This window comes from Mastacembelus armatus, chromosome 9, assembly GCF_900324485.2.
Source record: "Mastacembelus armatus chromosome 9, fMasArm1.2, whole genome shotgun sequence".
In the NCBI taxonomy this organism is placed as follows: Eukaryota; Metazoa; Chordata; class Actinopteri; order Synbranchiformes; family Mastacembelidae; genus Mastacembelus; species Mastacembelus armatus.
The window spans coordinates 22,771,922-22,794,254 of record NC_046641.1 but is presented as its reverse complement, the minus strand read 5'-3'; the positions used below and the strand labels follow the sequence as shown (position 1 = coordinate 22,794,254).

Below are 22,333 nucleotides of genomic sequence, written 5' to 3'. Positions count from 1 at the left end.
GTAAAGGTGGTAAAGGAGGATGTTGTGTTCAAAGTGCTTATGTTGAAATCAAAGCTGCTGCAGTGAAAAGAGACCATGCTGCTTGTTTGCACTTGTGAAGCAAATTGAATGTGTTTTATACATTTTTCAGCTTCCTTCTTCCACACACACACACACACACACACACACACACACACCTCCTCACAGCTGTAATAGAGTATTCATTACTGTAGGCAGCACAGTAAATGTCATCCTGCCTGGCCACGCTGTGCACGTCCATGTGTAACTGAATATAAGTTATTTATTTTCATAAGTCATCACCAATTAATTATAAATGACACTGGCTGTTCCCCAAGAGGGTCTTGCTGCATACTGGTATATGTCCTCCCTACCACTGCTGCTTACTGGAGGAAGGACTGTGTGTGTGTGTGTGTGTGTGTGTGTGTGTGTGTGTGTGTGTGTTATTGAAGTCAGCTGAGCATCATTCAAATATCTCTGATGACAACCCTGGCATCAAAAGTATTAAATGACAAAATTTTCATGACAAATTCAGATTTGTGTTTTTCCTCTTAGTTTTTTTTTTTGTTGCTTTCTTTCATGGTTTGTCCAGTTGTGGTGAGTTTTCCTAAATCTTTACTGTTTAGCTCAGACAGTAAATTGAACTGTCTGTATCCTGCTTTTCGCTTCCTCTTTTTAATCACAGACCTGACAACCCCCTTAAATGAATGATGGATTATTCCAGATTAACCCTTCCACCTCCCTCTCTCCTGCCTTTGTCGTTAGTGCTGAGCTGTGCTGGTGCAGAGACAGACACATTTACACAGGATAAAATCTTTTTTGCAGCTTTGATTTCCACTTACGTCGATGAAATGTCTCTTATAGTAATATCAGCTGTGATATGTGTCCTATCACGTCTACCAGGTTGTTGTAATTAGGGATGTGCGATATTTCTCGTCTGAGATAATATCGTCATTGTTGTTTTAACCAGCTGCCATTATCGAGTATGTCACTGACTCACCAAAAAAACAATAACAAACAAAAATACACACAAAAACATTTTAGTCAGACAGCTCTGCCAAATTTCCAGCTCTGGAAATTGTGCACTTTGTTTAAATTAGTGTCATTTGTTTGCAAAAGCCATGTTTTCCTGGATGTTCCTGTACCATAGTTGAAGGAATCTGCAGAAGATTCATCTCAAGGGGTTTATCCTCTTAATAAATAAACGTCTTCCTTAAATAGGACCTGCTTCAATCTTATTAGTTAGACTGAGATGATGCTTTTATAAAGACATTTTTTTAGGTTGCAAAATATCGTCTACATATTATCGTCAAAATCCTAAACAAATGTTGAGATATAACTTTTTTCCAACACACACCCCGAGGTGTAATGTGTAATATGTTTGCTGCTTTTGTAAAACTCTTGACAGAACACCTGTATATGACTTTTTCTTAGAGTCTAGTCGGAGACGGTCAGTCAGAGACAGTCAGTCGGAGACAGCCAGTCAGAGACTGGACAGAGACAGAGACATACAGACAGAGACAGACAGAGACAGACAGAGACTAGACAGAGACAGTCAGACAGAGACAGTCAGATACTAGACAGAGACAGTCAGAGACAAGACAATTAGACAGTCAGAGACAGACAGAGACTAGACAGAGACAGTTAGACAGACAGAGACAGACAGAGACAGACAGAGACAGACAGAGACAGACAGAGACAGACAGAGACAGTCAGACAGAGACAGTCAGATACTAGACAGAGACAGAGACTAGACAGTCAGACAGTCAGAGACAGACAGAGACTAGACAGAGACAGTCAGACAGAGACAGACAGTCAGAGACAGACAGAGACAGTCAGAGAAAGAGACAGTCCGAGTCAGTCAGACAGAGACTAGACAGAGACTAGACAGAGACTAGACAGAGACTAGACAGAGACAGTCAGAGACAGGCGTCTTACTAGCTTGTCTTCTTCTACTCTAAGTGAGTAGCCAGTGAAGAGGCACAGAGAAGAACGTACTAATCATCAAGCCTCTTGGCAGAAGTGCTTGGATGTGTTTAAGTGCATGAATATGAAGCAGGTCAAGTACTTGGTCGACTCTTCCTGGATAAATAAGGATTAAGAAATGCAGGGAGCATCTTTGTTCTCTTAGTTGGGAGTGTTTCTTCTCCCCAGTGTGGTTTTATCAGAGCTGCCCTACTCTTTGCTGAAGCAGGACAAAGTAATCAGCAGTGAGCTCCAGGGGGATTTCGAGTCAGAAATGAGATACACATAAGAAAAACATTTGCATGCAACAAGGTGTTCACTCCAACTATGGATGTGATGTTCGCCAAGGGACCTCTAGTCAGTGTGATTAACATATTAACCTTTATTCTTACAGGGAGATTGATTGATTGAGTGCACGAGGTCTTTCCTGACAATGTCGTACTTCACATTCATACATGTCCACACATAAACATCACTAGTTTCTCTAATGTGGGGCTCAGACCACAGGACAACCATGTGTCTCCAGGTTCCCACAGTGTCACAGCAGGTAGTTTTATCCACGTCTTTAGTAGATCTAAAACAGTTTTATTATTTTGGATTAAGAAACGTTTTGTTTGGAAGAAGATGAAGAGGTTTACTATGACTTTATTAAGGCTCGGAGCTTAGTGAATAAAGGTATTTCACCAACTTGGAACCACATCCAAATTAAAAACTGGGTATTGGAACCGATCCCTGGCTATAATATATTCATTTATGCAGCTGAATGAACACATCCCTCACCTCATCTTCACCTCAAATCCACTGACACCACCCTCAGCTCCACTCTCTTCAAAAGGAAGTGGTTGTAAGATTGAAAACACACAGATGTACAAGGACACACAAATACACACACAGCAACAGTGCATGGACTCGCTCTGCCTCGTGTACGTTTGACTCTTGACTGGGCCTCTTGATGCAGGTAATCAAGCAGGGATTAGGTGGTTGGTGGCTCAAACCTGCTTAGTTTATGCAGATTATGCTGCTCACTGAGAGCTAGACAGCAGGACACACACCTGTTTTTACCACTTAGGACATTGCCGTGTCCAGGAAAAGGCGTCCCTGCAGACTTAACCATACCTGCTGTTGGGCCCTTAACCAAAAAGCAATTAGTCCAAAAATTTCTATTTGAACATTGTTCTCATAGAGATAACTTTAATATTGAACAGGTGTGGTGGGTTGTGTAGATGTTTTCTGATGTGAGGACCTTATTGGCAGGATGGGATCCTTTGCCAAATACTCTGTGTTTGTTAGTATTAGCCATTTGCTGTTGTTTAAATTATTATGGACAGTCTAAATTTAATTTTTGTTTTTATGGATTTTAATAAAGAAAAACATCATGGGGACCTTTTTAAACCACCAAACCAAAAAAAAACAAAAACAAAACTTAAAGTAAGGGAACTGACATCTGCACCTGGACCACGTCTTTGCAGCTGTGAATAAATAATAAGCAAACATGCAAGAACTGGACAGAAGTGGCAGTAGAAAAAGACCAAGACAAGTTAATGCATTCATTAATGTCGGCATGCTTAACAATGTCTGACCCTTGATGAGAACAAGGAGAAACCTTCAGAAAACAAGTGGGTGATTAGCTCTAACAGGACCTGATATAAAGATATTACGCCTGCACCAATGCTGAAAATGGCCCAGTGTCATAGAAAAGTTGGAAAAGGTCATGTAATTTTCTATCATCATGTATGATGAGAAAATGTAATGAAAAGTAGTTTTTCTGTTATTTGGTACAAAATGTTTCCTGTTCAGTGCTTCACAGTTAATAGTGACATCTTCTCTCAAACGAGCATTAAGGAGGCAGTTTTTAGGATGCTAGTGGTTCATGCATAAGCTGAAGATGCAAATCTCCACCTTTAGATATTTATGCATCTTTGAACTTCATATCAGTGAATGATTTAAAGTGTTCGAACTTCCAGACAGTCAGTGTAATCAGTTTGTAGGGTTTTTAGTTGTGGGGAAAGACATGATCCCACTTCTTAATGGGATCAGTGCTCCTCAAATATCTTTAGTGTCCAAGTCAGCCTGGTGCTTGTGAAGACGGATCTACATCCATGTTGATCTGATTTCATATTGTTGTCATGAGGACTCTATTTGATCAATTTGCTGTCCACTGTGTTTTAGAGTTTACACTGATTTAACGCAATAAGCCTGATGTATTGCACAGCTGGCTCCAGCTATTCACGGTGCTGTCCTGCAGAGAGAGTGTTTTTTATTTTCTCATTGAGATGTGTCACCGGAGCCCTAACAAGTAAAGATACTCACAAAATGACACATTTTTACTTCAGTAAATGCACTGATCTGCCTCACATTTTACCTCATAGGTGTTTTAAAAAATGTGAAATACAAAGCCCACATCACATTTTCCCTCTTTCTTCTAGACAAGTTCAACGCCTATGTGACCTTAAAGGTGCAGAATGTGAAGAGCACGACCATCACGGTCCGTGGGGACCAGCCATGCTGGGAGCAAGACTTCATGTTGTGAGTATCTTTGTATTTTAAGTCTGAGTACTTACTTTCATTACACAGTAATCGAATCTGCGTGTAGAAGCTCATTTTGAAAACCATGGTGTAAAAATATGATCCGGGTTTCATTCTGCTTTCTTCTCCTCTGCAAACTGTTTCACAACAGCTTTCACATAATAGCAATAATATACTGAATATCAATACATTTTCATTATGCATTAACAAAACCGATTTTTGTATAGCTGTAATGATTTTTCAGTTTTGACTAAACTTGTCCTGGTTTCCATTTTATTCCAGTTGCCTTTTACTAGTTGGTTCAGGCTTGTCACTCATTTGGGCAGCAACAGCATCAATTGGAGAAATTGCAACTTTGGAGTGTGTGTCAGCCCTTGGATGAATGCAGGGCAGGTATCCACTGGCAGCTGACCTGCTAGCTGGCTTTAATAGGGCTCTCTGAAATAGAAAGGGAGTGTCAGCCGCCTGTGGGACTCCAGGCCGACCGCCTGACACGGGCCACTAAATGGGAATTTGTGGTTGGAGCAGGTTGGATGGATGGAAAGTGAAATTACATGCTGAGCTCAGATAAGTGAATGAGTCAGTGATAAATCTAATGAATTGTCTGGCCCAGTCTGATTCTGTAGGGGAGAAAAAGTACAGATGTAGCCGATTTAGAAATCCCACTTCAGTTTTTATGCTTGCTGAAGTAGTGCTGCTCCTTGTATACGCCCCCATGAGGAATTATTCTGGATGTAAAATGTTTCAGGGATGACGTGGGCACCGACTGGTGGAGAAACATAAAACCGATGTGGTCTACGAGGAAGGTGCAGGCTGACAGGTCTAATGTTAGGTGGTTTGGCTTCGATGGGGCAATTGTGGGAATCTCACTTTTGGCCCAGCATGTTTTCTGAACTGCTCCTGTGTTTTTGTTCAGTCCTCCAAAGCAAAATTGTTTACAAAAATGAGGCTTTGTTCTGTTTCCAGTAAATGGGCTGCTACATTTTTCTGAGTGGTCTCTGGAGCATAGCTGGAACTGGACTAACTCCAGTTAGTAACTAAGATTCATGTTTTTTTTTTCTCAAAATGATGACGACTGCTACTATGCTGCTGATATTTAACATGAAAATCAGACCAGTTCTTGCTGGGTGACACTTAAAAGCTGTGCGGTCGTATTTCTGACCATAACGTATTCAGCTTTTCATCTGTGGGCAGCTGGTCTGACTTGTGGAGCAGAGAAGGTGGTTTTACTCTGTGCTGTCATTCTTCTTATTCTCTCTTTCTATTCTTGCAGTGTCGAGTGAAGCCTCTAACGTGAGCTGTGATCCAGCTGGCTGAAATTACTCTCAGCTTATATTGTTCTGTGATTCTGTAGGACCTAACTAACTGTCTGACTCCTTTTATTTGAATCAAACATCTTCAGCAGCTCAGAATAGGAACGAGTGATTTTTGCCTGGTTAAAATGGCAGAAGGAAGCTTGTCTGTCCTCTTCCACTCTCTCCTCCTCTGCTGCCCTTGATGATGCAGCCAAAGTGCGGCAGGAGTTTAGCAGTTAAGAGTGAAGCTTTCATTTGATTTTGTATCCTACATCTCCCACGGCAAACCACTTCATTTAGAAGCAAAACATTATCCAATCATTACTGAAGCAAGAGGAAAGAAGCAATAAAGCTTGACTTTGCACTTTTGAGACTCAAGTATCAGTGAAAAGATTCAGACTCTCCAGAGTAGAACAGAAACCTTCTCTAATCAGAGAACTGTGGACTGATTGGACCTGGGATATGCAGTAAATGATGTGCAGCTGTAGTTTGTGCCTCTTAATGGTTCTGGGTTGCATTAGACAAAAAGGTTTACATTTTCCTATTTTAATTCGTTGTATCTTTTGTATGTGCAGAGACTTTTTCTAATGATCACACATTGTTCTCGACATTCAATAAAACATCTTTACACCGTTGATCTGTCAAACATGCAGTCGTCATGCTTGCTTCCAGTTTTTTGCATTTGCGGGATCATGTCGGTTATGTGCTATGTACTGTAGAGACACTGATGTTTCCTGCAGACTGATGCCTGACACTTGATTTGAAGAATTAGAGAGACCGACTGTCGATGATGACGTAAGACTTCTCCTCTTCTCACCTCTACTTTTCCAGATGATGTTATGTTTTGTTTTGGTTTTGTTCTTTTTGTTGAGGTAGTTATGCTCGTCTTAGTGATAAAGTGATTTTTACAACCGATCCCAGGAAATCAATTCATGTAAACTATCACCTCTAATTATTAAAAATATAACCATAGTGACTGAAAAAAGTTGAGGAAACTAACACCAGGACCTCTCATGCTAAACGGCTAATTAACTCCTCAGTCTAATTAGCAGCAGTCTGGCTCCTGAGGGGCTGCAGCAGTGTGCTGTGCTGAAGCACCACTGGAGGCTTCGAGTAGGAAGCACAACTGAGTTTGATTTCCGATAATGAAAAGTCTTGACATGAGGAGTGAGACAGATGTGTTTGTCATCGGAGCAGCTCTAACGTGGACTCAGATTGGGCTAAAAGTGATTGTAATGTGTTTGCATACAGGTTCGCTGTGCTATTGTTGCACTGCATATTAGCTATGCATGCAGGTCTTATTGAGAATATAACATTGAGGGCACAGAATAGACCAAGCAAACCAAAGAAATCCTGAAATTTATGTTGAATTTTATTTTGCACATAGTCCTTTTCCATGTAATTCATAACAAATATCAAGCCTGTTGCAAACAAGACAAAATCCAAAGGTGGCAGTGTTGCTTGGGAACAGCAGGGAGGTGAACTCCTCCTCGATACTGAGGCCTGGCCAGATGTGCAGTCTGACCCTGGACCCCTCTGGGACTCAACCAGACCAGTCACATCTGTAAAAGAGCAGGTGGTTTAGGTTTCTAATTCCTGCTCAGCTTACATACAGCTGCCGGCTTTAGCTGGAGGTTATGTAAGTCCTAGCCTCAGTGGCCAGTGGTATGCTGTGATGCTTGGTTTACTGTGGAGTGTGTGCGTGTTGTATATTACATGCTTTATATCTGTTAGTCGGGTGGAGGCTTGTTTACTACAGCATGCTGACATTCTGGACAAACCGTAGCTTTGGCTGGATCGACAGTGAAACGTGGATTGCGTTGTCAGTTCGAGGCAGAGATGAGTTTGGACACAGCCTGGCTTGAGAATTGTAGCTGAATTCTTGGCTTCACTCAGAGCTCCCTCCTCCTTTCTGACCGTTTGCAGCTGGCCGATGACCTTTCTGAAATCCTGATCTTTCCAGCTGCTAGCCGTCCATGTGGGCTGTGTGTTTAACACACGCTGCCTTCAAGTGTCTGTTCTTAACACAAAGGCAGTTTGAAATGAATGGAGGCGATTGTTAATGAAGCATCAGAAAAAGTTATTCAAGGCTACAAAAAGGTATTTTCCTATAAACATCGGTCAAATATCTCAACAACTGGTGGATTCATTGATTTTTCTGGCACCTTGGCTCAGCTGCCAAGCACCTGCCTCACAAAATCCTTCTGCAAGAATCCCATTCATTATCCTCATTTAGTAAGTGAGCAGTATTCATTCATGCTCACACACACTTGGTGCTGATTCTCACAGGCTGCAAACGGAGTAAACTGAGCTTTTCCGTGTATCAGTTGTGACTAAAAGTGAACAAACCTTCCTCCCTATGATGAGAATGATTTTTGTTGGAAGGAAAAATGGTTTTAGGAAACTTTTGCCAGATTCCCTGTGAAATGAAATGACTAAGACTCGAGAGTCTCAAACTGAAATGTACTTTTCTATAACTGTCGTCGACCAGCTTTGTCTTCAAAGTGGAAGAGTTGCATGTTGAAACCAGTACTGTGCTATTGTGAGCTGCAATTGGGGTCAGTAAAAAGGTTTCAGAGTTATGATCTTTGGGGGGGATGGTGTTTTACACTTTCATTGGACAACAGAAGTGAAATGACAGGAAATAAGCAGGTGGAGAATGACATAGAAAAATGTTGTGGTTAATGTATGTCCCATTAAGGCCAAGGCTACTGGGGCGCCCCACTTTTAAACCTTAAAGAGCAACATGCACTCTCAGCACCCGTGCACTATCGACACTTCTGTCCTTTTCCCCAGGTTCAACTCACATCTACGCTCCAGAAAAGCTCAAACTTTGCTCACTGCACTGGTACAACCTTGAAGTTTAAGCTGCTCTTCTCAATTTTAAACTTCTGGATAAATGAGTGGAAAACAGGAAAACAAACAGATCCAGTACGAGACACGAGTTGACCTCACGCCAGCCTGGTGACATCAGGATTATGACATTGGTCGTGTGATATTCAATGACAGTATAATCAAATCACAGTTTGTTCATATCGTGCTTTTTTCCTCTGAATACACAAAGTGGTTTACAACAACTAAACACTTGAACACATCATACAGTAGTTACTGGGAACAATCACCAAAGAAGATAGTTTTCAGTTCACTACGAAAAAGGGTCAAATCAGTAATAGCACGAATATCGTGAGGTGAGGAATTCACACAGCCTGGGGGCTGCGACTCAGAAAGCACGGTCACCCCTGCAAACGTAGTTGATTTTCAGAACCTCGAGGGTTAAATGAGAAGAACTGCGGCGTGATCTTGAGGTGTTTTTGTAAATTCTGACAAGTATGAAGGAGCGAGACCTGAAGGTGTGTTTTACCATCTGAAATAAGCAGCAAATATGAATTAAACATGTTGTTAGTAATTTCATACATTGATTTATGAGCTGGAAGAGCAGTGTTCCTCACCGTGTAAAGCTTTCTGTTAAAGGCTGTTTCTCACCAGTGACTTCACCTGCCCCCGGTTCCTCTTTCCCAATTCATAGCTTCTATGAAGCCTAGTGCTCAGCAAAAAGGCACAACTTAGCAAGACAATGCCACATATGTTAAAATATAATCATGAAGTTCAACATATATGGAAATAATCCACCAACCGTTACATCCGTATCTTTAATTAGTTCTTTGTCATTGTGGTAATAGAAGAGGCTGTTTGGCATGAACAGGTCTTCATGTTTATGTATTTTAATCCATCTTCCAGTGTTTAATACGTCCATAGATTGATACGTCCATCAGTGCCTCAGTCATAAGATGTTCTGTGTCAGAGCAGCTGAAATATGCCCGTAAAAACCAAAATGACCCTGTTACCTGCGGCTGCTCTCTGCTTGTTTACTGGCACAGTGGGATGTGGATTGTTTCAAGCTCACAGCCTTCACATGTAAACAAGCATGTAAACAAGCCAGCACATGAATGGAGACTGGAAATCATGCCAACACGTAGGAATATCAGGATTCTGACTCAACGCGTGTTCAGGTGGCTGACTACACCAACACACACACACACACACACACACACACACACACACACACACACACACACACACATTGCACCCAGCTCCTCGCGCCCACCCTCTCCTTCCCATCATCCCAGCTGTGAAGTGTCATCAGAGATGACTGACAGCCAAACTGAGGCGATATGAATATGAATGGGACTGTGACTAGATAAATATGCAGATGAGGAAGGGAGACAGTTTGGCTGCCGTCTTCTCTTTAAGACAGATCTGTCAGAAAATGATGGCTGTCATCCTTCGCCGTCACTGCTTTAGGGGTAGACTGACCCACTGACTGACCTGAGGGCTGAGTGTGTTCTGTCAGACTAGGGCCAGTACAGGTAAACACTGGACAAACACCAGCAGCAACCTAATGATATAATAAACATGTAAATATCCTGCTTAGACTTAACATAATTCCCTACCAGACCGTGAAAAGGCAAAATGTAAATGATCTGACATGCACATAGATTTAGCCTGTTATCTCATTATTTCATATTTAAATCAGTCTTTGCCTTCCTTTATTATTAATTACTGTGTTTGTTGAAACTTGCTTGTATATTTGAGACAATATATTTGAGGCAGTTATAATGCAAGGTGATGTTGGGAGGACAAATATGTCCAGGTGTGCTAAACGTGCTGACGATCAATAAGCGATAATCAGTAGCTGATAAAGCAGCAACGCCATAACACAGATGCCTGAGAGCACATCTCTTTAAAAGAGAGGAAGTAGAGTCACTATGATACAGTCATGGTGTGCTGGAAAAGGTCAAGGAGAAAATAGAAAGTATGAAAAGTCACAGAAATAAATCACATGGCATTTTGATATGAACTCAGCTGGACCAGAGTCAACCTCAGGTGCAAACCTCCACCATAGCACCATATTCATCACTGCCTCATTTGAATCTCCTTGGCATTCGCGTTTCTAATACACTCACTGTATTAGACTGGAAAACACTTGATATGGCAGCTTTTGTTTTTAGTAAATCCAGAGTGAGACAAACCTCCTGCTCTGCCTCGATGCTGCTCCTAGACTCTTCTAAAAGTACACAGAGGGAGCAGTTTATTTGACATTTTAATATAATCAGCTGCTGCTTTTGCTGTTTAGTCCTGATGTGAGTTTTTTACTTCTCAGTTCTTGCAGCTGTTCTTGTACCTGCCACACAGCTGGTTACCAGGAACAAACCACCATTTTAACTTGATGGAAATTATTATTGTGATGCCGCCCCCTCTGCCTGCATGAAGACAGCAAAGCTTTTTTCAAAGGCTGGTTTTCAGAACATTTGATTTTCTTATTCTTCCACAGATTCTTTTTATTGTTAACAAAATAATTTAGGGCAGCATGGTGGGTTAGTTGTTAGCTGTGTTGCCTCACAACAAGAAGGTTCCTGGTTTGAAACCCATCAGGGGCCTTTCTGTGTGGAGTTTGCATGTTCTCCCTGTGCTTGTGTGGGTTTTCTCCAGGTACTCTGGTTTCCTCCCACAGTCCAAAAACATGTATGTCAGGTTGATTGGTGACTCTAAATTGCCCATAGGAGTGAGTGTGAGTGTGTGAGGTTGTCTGTCTCTATGTGGCCCTGTGATGGACTGGGGACCTGTCCAGGGTGGACCCCTGCCTTTCACCCAAAGAGAGCTGAGATAGGCTCCAGCAGGTCCCTGGGACCCTGGTTAGGAATAAGGGGGTATAGATGATGGAGGGATGGTTATCATTTATAGATTGTTTTAGTTTTAGTGTAAACAGGCAGTGATATTTACTGTAACTAAACAGTGCAAACGGAGCAGCATCTAAAGAAAGTCTAAGGTCCTCAATGAGAAATCACAGTGAAACACATCTATAACTATTGTCAGGGCTCAGAGTCTCTTTTGTCTCCGTTAATCTGTGATGTGTCTGTATTCCCACAGTGAGATCAGTCATCTGGAGTCGGGTCTCGTGGTGGAGCTGTGGAACAAAGGTTTGATCTGGGACACCATGATCGGTACAGCACTGATACCCCTGCACACCATTCGACAGTCTGATGAGGTAACGCTTTTTTTTTTTTTTTTGAAGCTTTGACTAAAGAAATACGGTCGTTTTAGGATAGTTTAGGAGCCATTTGCTGAGAAATTTAAATGATTTGATGAATCAGTAACTAAATTCCTGATGTCATTGGTAAATGCTGAATGGAAGACAAACCAAGACAGACCATCTTGGTCTGAGACCTTCCAGCTGAGACCCAAGCATCACTCTTGCAGGTTACTAGTTCATTTAGCGGCTGTGGGCAGGCTTGTCTTTCTTCTAGTCCTCATCACTTGTTCTGGAGCGTTTTAAAGTGAGGCAGCAGTGCCTGTGTAGTTGTTAATAATGCAGCCACCAGTGTTTGACTTCTCCAGAGTAAACACTCAGCTCTTTTCTGTCACAGTCCGAGCTGCCAGTGTCGTTCTAGTTTCTTCATCTTTTCGTCTTTGCTCAGGTTCATTTAGTGGCATTTCTCCTCAGCCCACAGCCATGTTGGCTCTTTGGTTCTCAATGGGTTCATGTTTTTTATCTCCTGGGCCTTGTCTTGCTTTCTACCCTCTTCATTTCTCGTTTCCCTTTCAGGAGGGACCAGGGGAGTGGACGTCTCTGGACTCTGAGGTGTTAATGAGAGAGGATGAGATCTGTGGTACCACCAACCCAACCCCACACCAAGTGCTGCTGGACACCCGCTTTGAGCTACCGTTTGGTATGCATCTGTACGCAAACACGCATTTGCTCACAAACGCACATGTTCAGGTAAACACTGAGCCACAAACCTGCAGTTTAGCATGAGAAGGTCTGACAGCATGCTCATTGTGACGTTCTCACATGAAACTCTTTCTCTTTTTAATTTCTATTTCTAGTAGACAATGAATCTATAATTATCTGTCAGTCAGGACAACAAAAAGACTAGTGACACTACAGGTCAGCAAACTTCACTAGCAATAAAATAGTGATATGAGCAGTATTTTATCTGTTGACATAGTCAAATCACACAAAAGCAACTCAACAGGATATTTTACATGCTCATTAAACACAACCCAGTCATGGTGCACTGAGCTACAGTCACAGCAGCTGAGACAAACTTTGTAGAGGTTTGAAAAGTTATTAATACAGAATTTTATCAGCAAAGTGCTAAACAAATATCAAATATGACATTTTTCATTGTTTGGAAGATGCAGTTTTAATTCAAAATGACATATTTGTTGACTGCGCTAAGTTCAAATCATTTTAAGATAGTTCAACTTTTTAAGAAGCAGGTATAGGAACATGTGGTTTTTCCAGGATGATTAAACTTGTTCATAGTGTTTCTTTTCCTTTGTTCATCCTTGGACTGACTTCACCACATACAGTTTGTGGGAGCTGCTGTACTTTATGGCTTCAAATATTAGAGATCGTAAAATCCCATTAGAATTTAAGGTTGTACTGTATGAAGAGTTTCTCTATTGTAATCTCATGAATAGCAACATTTCTTCTAACCCCTTCCGCTGTCTGAAGTGTCTGCTTTGAAGCTGTTTTACTTTTCACTGCACTTTATTTACCTGATGTTGAGACGGCCGTGGTTTGTGCTGCTGTCACCTTGACTCAAAGGCCAAGGCCTGAAGATGGAGATAAGATAGTAGTTTCCCTGTTTTGTGTAAGTAATTGAAGTCCAGTTAACAGCAAATCGATAAGTTGCATCTTTGAGTCCAACACAGAAACACGTACAAATGTCTGTGTGTAGGCTAACCCCAACAAAAAGCAAAGTATACACATTTTCTAAAAGTCTTAGTGACTTGTTAGTATGCTTTTTGTCTTTTTTAGATTGACTCTCATGAGTTAGAAATATACTTGTACAAAACAACAATGAACACAATCTTAAAAAAATCATTTAGATGTGGAAAGAACAGATTTTTCTCTTGGGAACAAAGTCGACTCTGTAGCTTTTAGATTTTCTTTTTCTGCCCCAACACTGCTTGTTCTCTGACCATGATGAGGACCTGTAGGCCCCTGAGGTGGTTGATTTTATTTCTGGGCCCCCATAAGGAAGCCTCCTCATCAGCTATTAAACAGGCATGAATATAAGATGGGGGCACATCAGGAAGCGTGGATGGGATAAGAGCAGGTGGGATGGGGAGCATGGAGGAGAGGTGGCTGCAGCTACAGTGCCCGGGCACTTTCCTTTCCTCTTCCACGTTGCCTCACTATTATTTACCTTCTCTCTTCACCACCTCTTCCTCAGTCCCTCCGTCCATATATTTCTCTATCCCACGTCTATATTTCCTTCAAATTTATCTTTCCATCTGTTTGTGTCCAATCTCTCTCTGTTCAGATATCCCAGAAGACGAGGCTCAGTACTGGACCAGTAAACTGGAGCGGATCAACACAATGCAGATAAACGATGAGGTAAGTTTAATAAATATGTCTGTTTCCTGTTAATAAGTAATAAATTAAGCTGTTCGGTTCATTCAGTCTGAAAGGACAGACTTTTTCACCTTCAAAGTAGGTAATGGCAAAAGTCACAGTGGTAACTTGATATTACATTTTATGAACAGTATAAAATAATGGTTAATAATTCTTGGAAAAAAAAAACAAAAGCAGAAATATTCAAGGATTTTTTTTTAACCATTTCCTGGAGCTGGAGCTTTAAAAACATGGAATAGAAACTGAATCTTATAGAAACTGAATCTTGTGGAGTGTAAAATGTAATTAGACAAGAAATGTTTGTTGGTTTTATAAGAGCAGCAAATTGTTTTATTTTGACTTTACCTGTTTATCCTTTAGATACATTTTGTCTTGTACAGATGTGTTATTTATAGATTTGCTGTAAGTCTCATCCACACACTGATTGTGAATGCTTTTGCAGGTATTGACCATAATATATATATATATATATTATATTTGTTTTGTTCTACCAAATGTTATGTTACATGAGCCCTACTGTACACTGCTTTCTGTGATGTAGCAGATTGTGTTGGCTCGCTGCTGCCACCTAATGTGGATTAATGGTTTTACAGCACAAATGATTGATTCGTTCTCTTCCATATTACTATTCATTCATCACTTCATTAATTCATCATTTCATTACTTTCCATTTTCTCTCAGTATCCGCTGCAGGAAGAGGTCCAGAGAAGACGAATGGCATCTCAGCCCTCTCAGTGCTGTAAGTGTGAAAGTGAACGTTGTAACAACATACTCATAGCATATAGCACATAGCACTTTCACATGTTAGTGTTAGTGTTTAGTGTTTTTGTGTTCTGTTTATACCATCTCCCTAAAGAAATTTCACATCAGCTACGACACAAACGCTGATGAATTATGAGCGGCTCATTTAAACCAACTTCGCTGAGCATCTGGATTCACCAGCTGCCGCGAATGTTAGTGTCTTGTTGAACACTGATGTTACTGTTGTGAAACTCTTCCTTGCAGCTGTTCTGCTGTGTCACTTCATTACATTCTTATTCATCTCTTTAGTATTTCCTCTTGTCCTTTCCATCAAACTTCAGAGTGTTACTCATACTCCATTTGGCCACCACCATTCACAGTCACTGGTTTGATTCCTCAGTAATAAAGTGCACTTCTCTTCCTGACTTCTTTGCCTTTGACTTGCTTCCATGACACCAGGCAGCTGGAGTTATTTTGGATGGAGTGACCAGCAGAGTATGTATAGTGGCTGTTTTTTCTCTGTGACTTATTTTCTATACATCTGTATAATATAGGACTGTATTTTACCTTTTCAAATAGGAACCTCCACATCTTTGGTCTGTGTTTGTTGTTTGTTTTCATTGTAATTGACATTTCACTGACTTGTTACCTCCTGATTAAAATGTAATGCGTAAGCACATATTTGTTCAACATGCTATATGACTGAATAGATTCCTTTGTTGTCCATGTATTTGTCATTTGTCATTCATGCTTGTTGTATTGTAAGCCTGCTACCACAAGAGGGAGCTATTTGTTTAAGCATGTTTATTGTCTTTACCTCCTGACAGTACCTTACACTCTGCTCCTGAGTAGTTGCCTGTAATAACTTCATTTGTGACAAGTATTTAACTTGTATATTTAATAAAAGTTGGTTAGAACAGTTGTGCATTGGTTAGTTTGTTTAAAGATACAGTTAAACATTTTGGTTGTGCCGTGTGATAATACTGACACTGTATATGCAGCAGTGAGCAGGTCTTTTAAATCAGCCTGCTGAAGGGCTGTTCCTTCAAACAAAATGAAGAAGAACAAGATCTACTAGACCTCTCTGAGTTTATCTGTGCTGCATCTTATAAATTAAGTTTGAAATGATCTTATCTTGTTCTTCTATGTTTTACTGAGGTGTGTGTTGTCTTTCAACCAGCTTTTGATGACCATGATAGTGCAGTAGACGACCGTGATAGTGACTACCGCAGTGAGACCGGCAACAGACCTCCGCGGTTCCACAACACCTCCCAGACAAATTCATCAGTGCACCAGTACCCTATAGGACACAGGGTCCAACATCAAGCCCTGTCCAGGGAGTCTGACTCCATACAGAGCTATGAGCTAGACTACAGAGAACTGAGGGGACCCAGGTAAACATGTGTCCAGCTGTTGCTTGTACCAGTTAACAGATTATCAAACAAAGATGTAATTATCATGTAAATAATGAAAGTTGGCAGGGGAAAAAAAAATCACCAACAAAATCAGAGAAACAATAGATAAGTTTGTTAATAATTTTTCACATCCACCAAAACTCATTTCATTCCACGTTTGTCTTTTTTATTTGCTCTTCTTTTCTTGCATGAGCTGCTGTTTGTTGATTCATGTCTAATGCTTAATTTCTTTGTCTTTCTTTTTCTTCGTATTGTGTTCCACTGCTTCCTGCATGACACTTTAATTTTTTAAATCCAGACCATCAAACAGTAAAGGTGGTGTAAGAATAATCCCTGTTGATTCAGGTATGGGTGTGGACGACTGGGAGAGTAAATATAAAGTGCCTAACTCAGGTGTCCTGGATGATTACTTGGACACTGAGCAAAAAATGTGGGAGGACGAAGATAAAAGCATAATTTACCGGATCAGTGATGGTCCTTGTGAGTCCAAAGGCAGCAGGTTCTATCAAACAGTAGAGTGTGATACACCTGAGGATACAGAGCGGTTGAACGGCAGGCCACATAGACCAGGATGTGGTTTTGGCAGTGGAGAAGTACGGTTAGTTTATAAGGAAGCTGGCAGCTTTGAGGATGAGGCTTCCCCTCCTGAAATTGATATAATTCCCTCTGTCAAACAGCAACGACAGACAGACAGAGACGGGCTACTTTACAAGACCAGACTTTGGGCCAAAACTGCCCTTGAAGACACACTTGAGAACTATGCAGCTTTTTGTGAGGAGGAGGCTGCTCGAGAAGAGGCTGAAAGGATCAGAGGGAGGAGTGAATATGGGTCTGTTGGTTCAGATGATATGCAGTACTCCTTTGGATCTGAAGAGGAAATAGATGACCTGACATTCAACGAGTGGGATTCTAATTATGAATATGAAACTTACTTTGACCCGGGCAAGTATATGGCAGCTTGTGGAGGACATGGTTATTTAAACAACCATAGAACAAGTCAGGGACAAGATCCACTTTTGTCTCCCATAGAGGAGCCAAGTGGAGAATATGTAGATCCAATGGATGAACTGCAGAGCTTGGTTCACTCAGTGTCTGAGTATCTGGCTGTAAAAGAGGAAGAGATTAACAACTATAAACCAATTCCTAAACCAGTAAGAAGAAAACTCCCAGCTCTTCCAACTGATGCAAAAGTTGTGGAACCAGGAAACAGTAATAGCAAAGAAGTCAACCCTGAAGTTAAGGAGGACAGTGCAGTTGAACAGGGCATAGCTGGAGTAAAGAATGCCATGAGTTCATTATTCAGTACAATCACTGGATCAAAATCTAGCAGCAAGGTAGAAGCCTGCAGCAAAACTCCATCTCCTCAACCATCACAGGCAGAATCTGGTATTTCAAAATTGCTCTTTTTGATCCCTAAAGATAGTACTGAACCTACAGAAACCTCCAGTACCACTGCAACAGATCCATCTACCTCCCAAGCAACACCCCAGCCTGAGTCTGGGATTTCAAAGCTACTTTCCTTTATCCCAAAAAGTGGTGGTACTTCCCCTCCAGTGGCCATAGTTCCTCCTGCGACGCAGGAGCCAACAACCGAAAAGAGGTTTTTCCTTCAGTCTCTTTTTCAATCCTCTGAAACTGTCCGGCAAGTTGACGCTAATCAAACAACACATGCTCGCACGGAGGTACAAGGCAGTGCAAGCACTACTCACCAATCCACTTCTGGGTTTGATTCCATGTTAGGAAGGCTTAGTCCTTTGAGACTTTTTTCTAGTGCTCCTCCATCTAGAGAACCATCACCTCAGCCATCAGAGCAAAGAAGCACATCTGCTGCAAGCAGTGAATCCCAGCAAGGGTCTGTAAACACAGGCATGACTCCTATCAGAGAAGACTCACAACCAGAGCGACAGTTGTCAGGGGAGATGAGATCAGGTTCAGGAAGTGGATCAGTTGATCTTTTGCCAGATACAGGGAGTGGTTCAGTCGAGCTTTCCCAAGAAGTGGGAAGTGGCTCGGTAGAGCTTCTTCCAGAGACAGAGTCATCTGGTGAGATACATGATGTTCAACAAAGAACTGCAGTATCTGACCTGAAAACAGATAACAGTTCAGAGGAAACAGGATTCTTCAGTCCTTTTAAGAAATCTCTCTCTACCCTCATATCAACACAACCTGCTGAAACTTCCTCACAGACTGAAACCAAGCCTGCAGAGGAGTCATTTTTAGGCAACAAACTCAAATTTTCATTTTTCTCCTCTGAAACAACAACCTCACCAAAAGCAGAGGGGGGTGTGCTTTCAGGAATTCTTAAGTTTGCATCTGGTGAAGACTCCAGTGCCCCACCGAAAGGTCCTTCCCTCCCTGCAAGAACTTCCTCTACAAATCGTGCTGCACTTCTGGATAAAGTACCCAAAGGAAATACAGAAACTGGCTGGTTTTCAAACCTATTTAAGGTAGCACCAAGTGAACCTGCTGGGGAACCTACAAAACCACGAATGACTCCCACTGTGACGCTAACAAAAGTTAGTGGTGAAACTGAGCAGCATACTGAACAAATGGTGCCAGAAATGACAGCGAACACTGTCTGCAGAACAGAGCAATTGTCTCAAGAGCAAACTGTGTCCGAAAAAGATCTTCAGTGTATGTCAGATAGTCTGTGTGAAGCAGATGCAATATCTAAAGATCAGTGTATTCCCCAGCCCACAGAAGAAGCCATATCAGAATCACAGGTTCTAAAGACTCAAGGAATTATTACTGGAGTGTTTAAATTAGGATCAGTGGAAGACGTGTCAGCTGGCAAGAAAGCCCAAGAAGGGGAGAGTCACAGTCAACAGGGCGGGCTATTCTCAAACCTGTTTTCATCACCTTCTCAGACTTCAGCCCCACAACAGTCAGGAGGACTGTTCTCTGGATTTTTAAAATTTGCCTCTGGTAGTGATTGTGGTCCTACAAATCAGTCAACATTGCCAGAAGGCAAATCTGGCCAAATGGTAACTGAAAAGGAAGGACAGCCTGCTGATGCCATTCCACCTACTGAAGGAATCTTATCTGGGTTCTGGAGAAGAGCTACAGACACAGTGACTGGGTCTCAACCACCTAACTCCAGTCAAGAGTCAGAACTTGACAGAGCTGATCATGTGAAAATAGAAGAACCAGAGAAAAACATTAGCCATGGAACTGTTCCTCCCCCTCAGTCAACAGGGATTTTGTCCGGATTGATTAAATTAGCAGAAGCACCTTCCCCTGACAAAAGACAAACTGTGGCTTCAGATCAACAACCAAACCAACAGCAACAACTTGATCAAACAACAGAAAAACTACCTCCAAAAGCAACACCAACCCTGCCAACTAGTGGATTGCTTGGTGGTTTGTTTAAACTCACTGAAACTGCTCCCCAGCCACCAAAAGGACCTTTGGATACACAGTCTAAACAATCAAATCAGCAATCAGGTAACATCTTGTCAGGACTTTTTAACAAGATTGTTGAACCTAATCCTGTTTCATCTCAGCCACAACCAGAGCCATCTCAGCTACAATCAGAGACTAACCACAAAGCAGCACAGCAAGCATCTTCTCAACAAGGAGGATTCTTCTCTGGTCTTTTTGGAATTGGCAGCCAAGACTCAACTCCTATTAGCCCAGTCCAACTCTTACAAAATCAGCAACAGAGTGGTCCATCCAGGCAGCAACATAACCAGCAACAAGGCAATAGACACAACCTACAACGACAAAACCAAGTCCCTCCACAACAGCCCCCCACTGAACCTGGAGGGATGGTCACTGGATTATTAAACAAAAGAGCAGATACAGGTACTCCACAGTCTACATCCGGGAGTCAACCAGAGCAGCAACAGGCACATAGAGTAGACCCTAAGATGACCCAACAACAATCTAACCAACAGCGAGGCTTCCTCTCTGGGCTATTTTCGACAGGTCCTACTCCTCCAGCACAGCAGAACATACCTAGTCCTCCAAACCAGCATCAACCCCAACAAGGTAATAGACAACCTCTGCGGAGGCAAAGCCAGATCCCTCCGCAACCTGCAGTCTCTACACCAGAGCCACAGCAAGGTGGAATATTGTCAGGGCTTTTTAATAAGTTAACATCTACTGACAATGTAGCACCTCAGTCCATGCCACAGACAAGGTCTCAGCAGGACAAGAAATCAAGTAGCAATGAATCTGCTAAATCAACAGGTCAACAATCAACTCAACTCAGTCAGCAAGGAGGATTCTTGTCTGGTCTGTTTGGTCAGACAACACATCAACAACAGCAGCCTGAAAAGACGGCAAGTCCTCAACATTCATCAACCCAACAGCCCAGTCAAAGTGGAGGCTTACTTTCAGGTATTCTCAAGCTTGCATCTGTTGAAAGCGTACCACAGGAACAGTCACCTCAAACTGCTCAGGCCGACCAGTCATCTCTTAAGTCGGGGCAAAATCCAGCCCAATCTGAACCAGGAGGACTATTCTCAGGCCTGTTAAACAAAATTTCAGGTACCATGGAACAGACATCATCATCTGCTAATCAGGCAAACCTTCAAATAACACAGCAGCAGCCACGTGCAGGACAGGGGCGACCACAGATTCAGAGAACCAAACCAGTAGAGATGCATTCCTCCCAAGATGTGGCCACAGATAATACTGCTCAAAAAGGTTTCCTCTCAGGTCTTTTCAGTGTCACAGAGGATATACCATCAAAGGCACAGCAGCCATTAACCCCTCAGCCTGGGAAGGAGGAACCAAAAACCAATACAAGTAACATCTCTCCTGGTTTGTTATCTAACCTTTTCAAGACAGGCCCCAGTGATGGTAGCACTTCTGCTTCTAAAAACGAGACCAAAAAAAGCAGTCTTGATTGTTTACAACCCAAAAGTAAACCAGATATCCCATCAAGTGCACCAACACTCACAACTATTGCTGATTCAGCTACTCCAGTTATTGTTGCCAGTAAAGAACCTCTGCAACCTCAGGTTTGGCAAGACCCTACAATTTCCCCAACCCAGCGTTATCTTGCTGAAATTCAGCGTCTCCTGTATGGGACAGCAGATGAGTATGGTTATAAGGATCTTTTATACAATTTCACAGAGCATGGTGTTATTCCACCAGAGCTCTATGAGCATCAGTGTCTCATAGAGGCTCTTCTGTGGCAGCAACTCAATGACTATGCCCTCGCTGAAACGCTTGCCAGTCAAGCTCAAGAATGCTATCAGGCATGCCAAGGACAAATACTACCCACGGTTAAATCGCCTCAATGGCAGAATCAAATAGATTTAAATCCTAAAGATTTGGATATTAGTGACTTCAATGTACCCCCACTTCCTTGGAGGGATGCTGCTGGTCTGCTTCTTGACAGAAGAAATCAATTTGTTAAACCAAATGAAGATATTGTTTTGTTTGATATGAGCTGCAGAGAAAGGAAACCTTGGAGTAGCTGTGACCATTTGAATGACCTAGAAAGCAACAGAAAATCATGGCTTTCTGGAGGTAGTGCCTTAAATCTGTCCACAGAAAAAACACGGACACGGTTAAATAGATGTCAGTCACTAACAGAATCCAGTATACAGGAATTTGGAAAAGTAATGAATAAAGGTGGCATTAGTAGTGTTGTAAAAGATGAAGACTTTAGTTTGAAATCAGCAACAGAGTTTTTAAAACGACTTGCCACAAAAAAGGGTCCATTGGATTTAACACGTGGAGCTGTGAATTTAAGCAGGTCTGCAGGAGCTCTGTGGGATACAGATGATGAAATGCTCTTTGAGGATCCTGAGTGGTATCAACAATGGCTTTCACTATTGGAGCAAGGGTTATGGTGGCCCGCTGAAACTGGGGACTGTGGATATTATGTTTATACAGATGAGGATTACATTTATTCCCTTTTAACTGACAGAGTTGGTAGACACCTCTATGCTTGTGCTGCACCAGAGGATGTGGAAACTCTAGGAATTATCACTGAAAATATTGCAAACATTCTC

The 22,333-nt window shown here is 41.8% G+C and overlaps 1 protein-coding gene across 3 annotated transcripts in view; it reads left to right on the top strand.

The window, feature by feature from the left end:
• Positions 1-22,333, top strand: part of unc13ba (unc-13 homolog Ba (C. elegans)) — a 126,543-nt gene that overhangs the window by 16,809 nt on the left and 87,401 nt on the right. For 2 of the 3 annotated variants that reach the window (XM_026322432.1, XM_026322431.1), the window contains exons 3-8: positions 4,389-4,488; positions 11,712-11,829; positions 12,388-12,511; positions 14,117-14,190; positions 14,890-14,947; positions 16,130-16,343. In XM_026322432.1, the coding sequence (XP_026178217.1) occupies positions 4,389-4,488; positions 11,712-11,829; positions 12,388-12,511; positions 14,117-14,190; positions 14,890-14,947; positions 16,130-16,343 (688 nt within the window). Of the gene's footprint in view, positions 1-4,388; positions 4,489-11,711; positions 11,830-12,387; positions 12,522-14,116; positions 14,191-14,889; positions 14,948-16,129; positions 16,344-22,333 lie in introns of those variants that run through there. The other variant, XM_026322434.1, reaches the window with a different exon arrangement.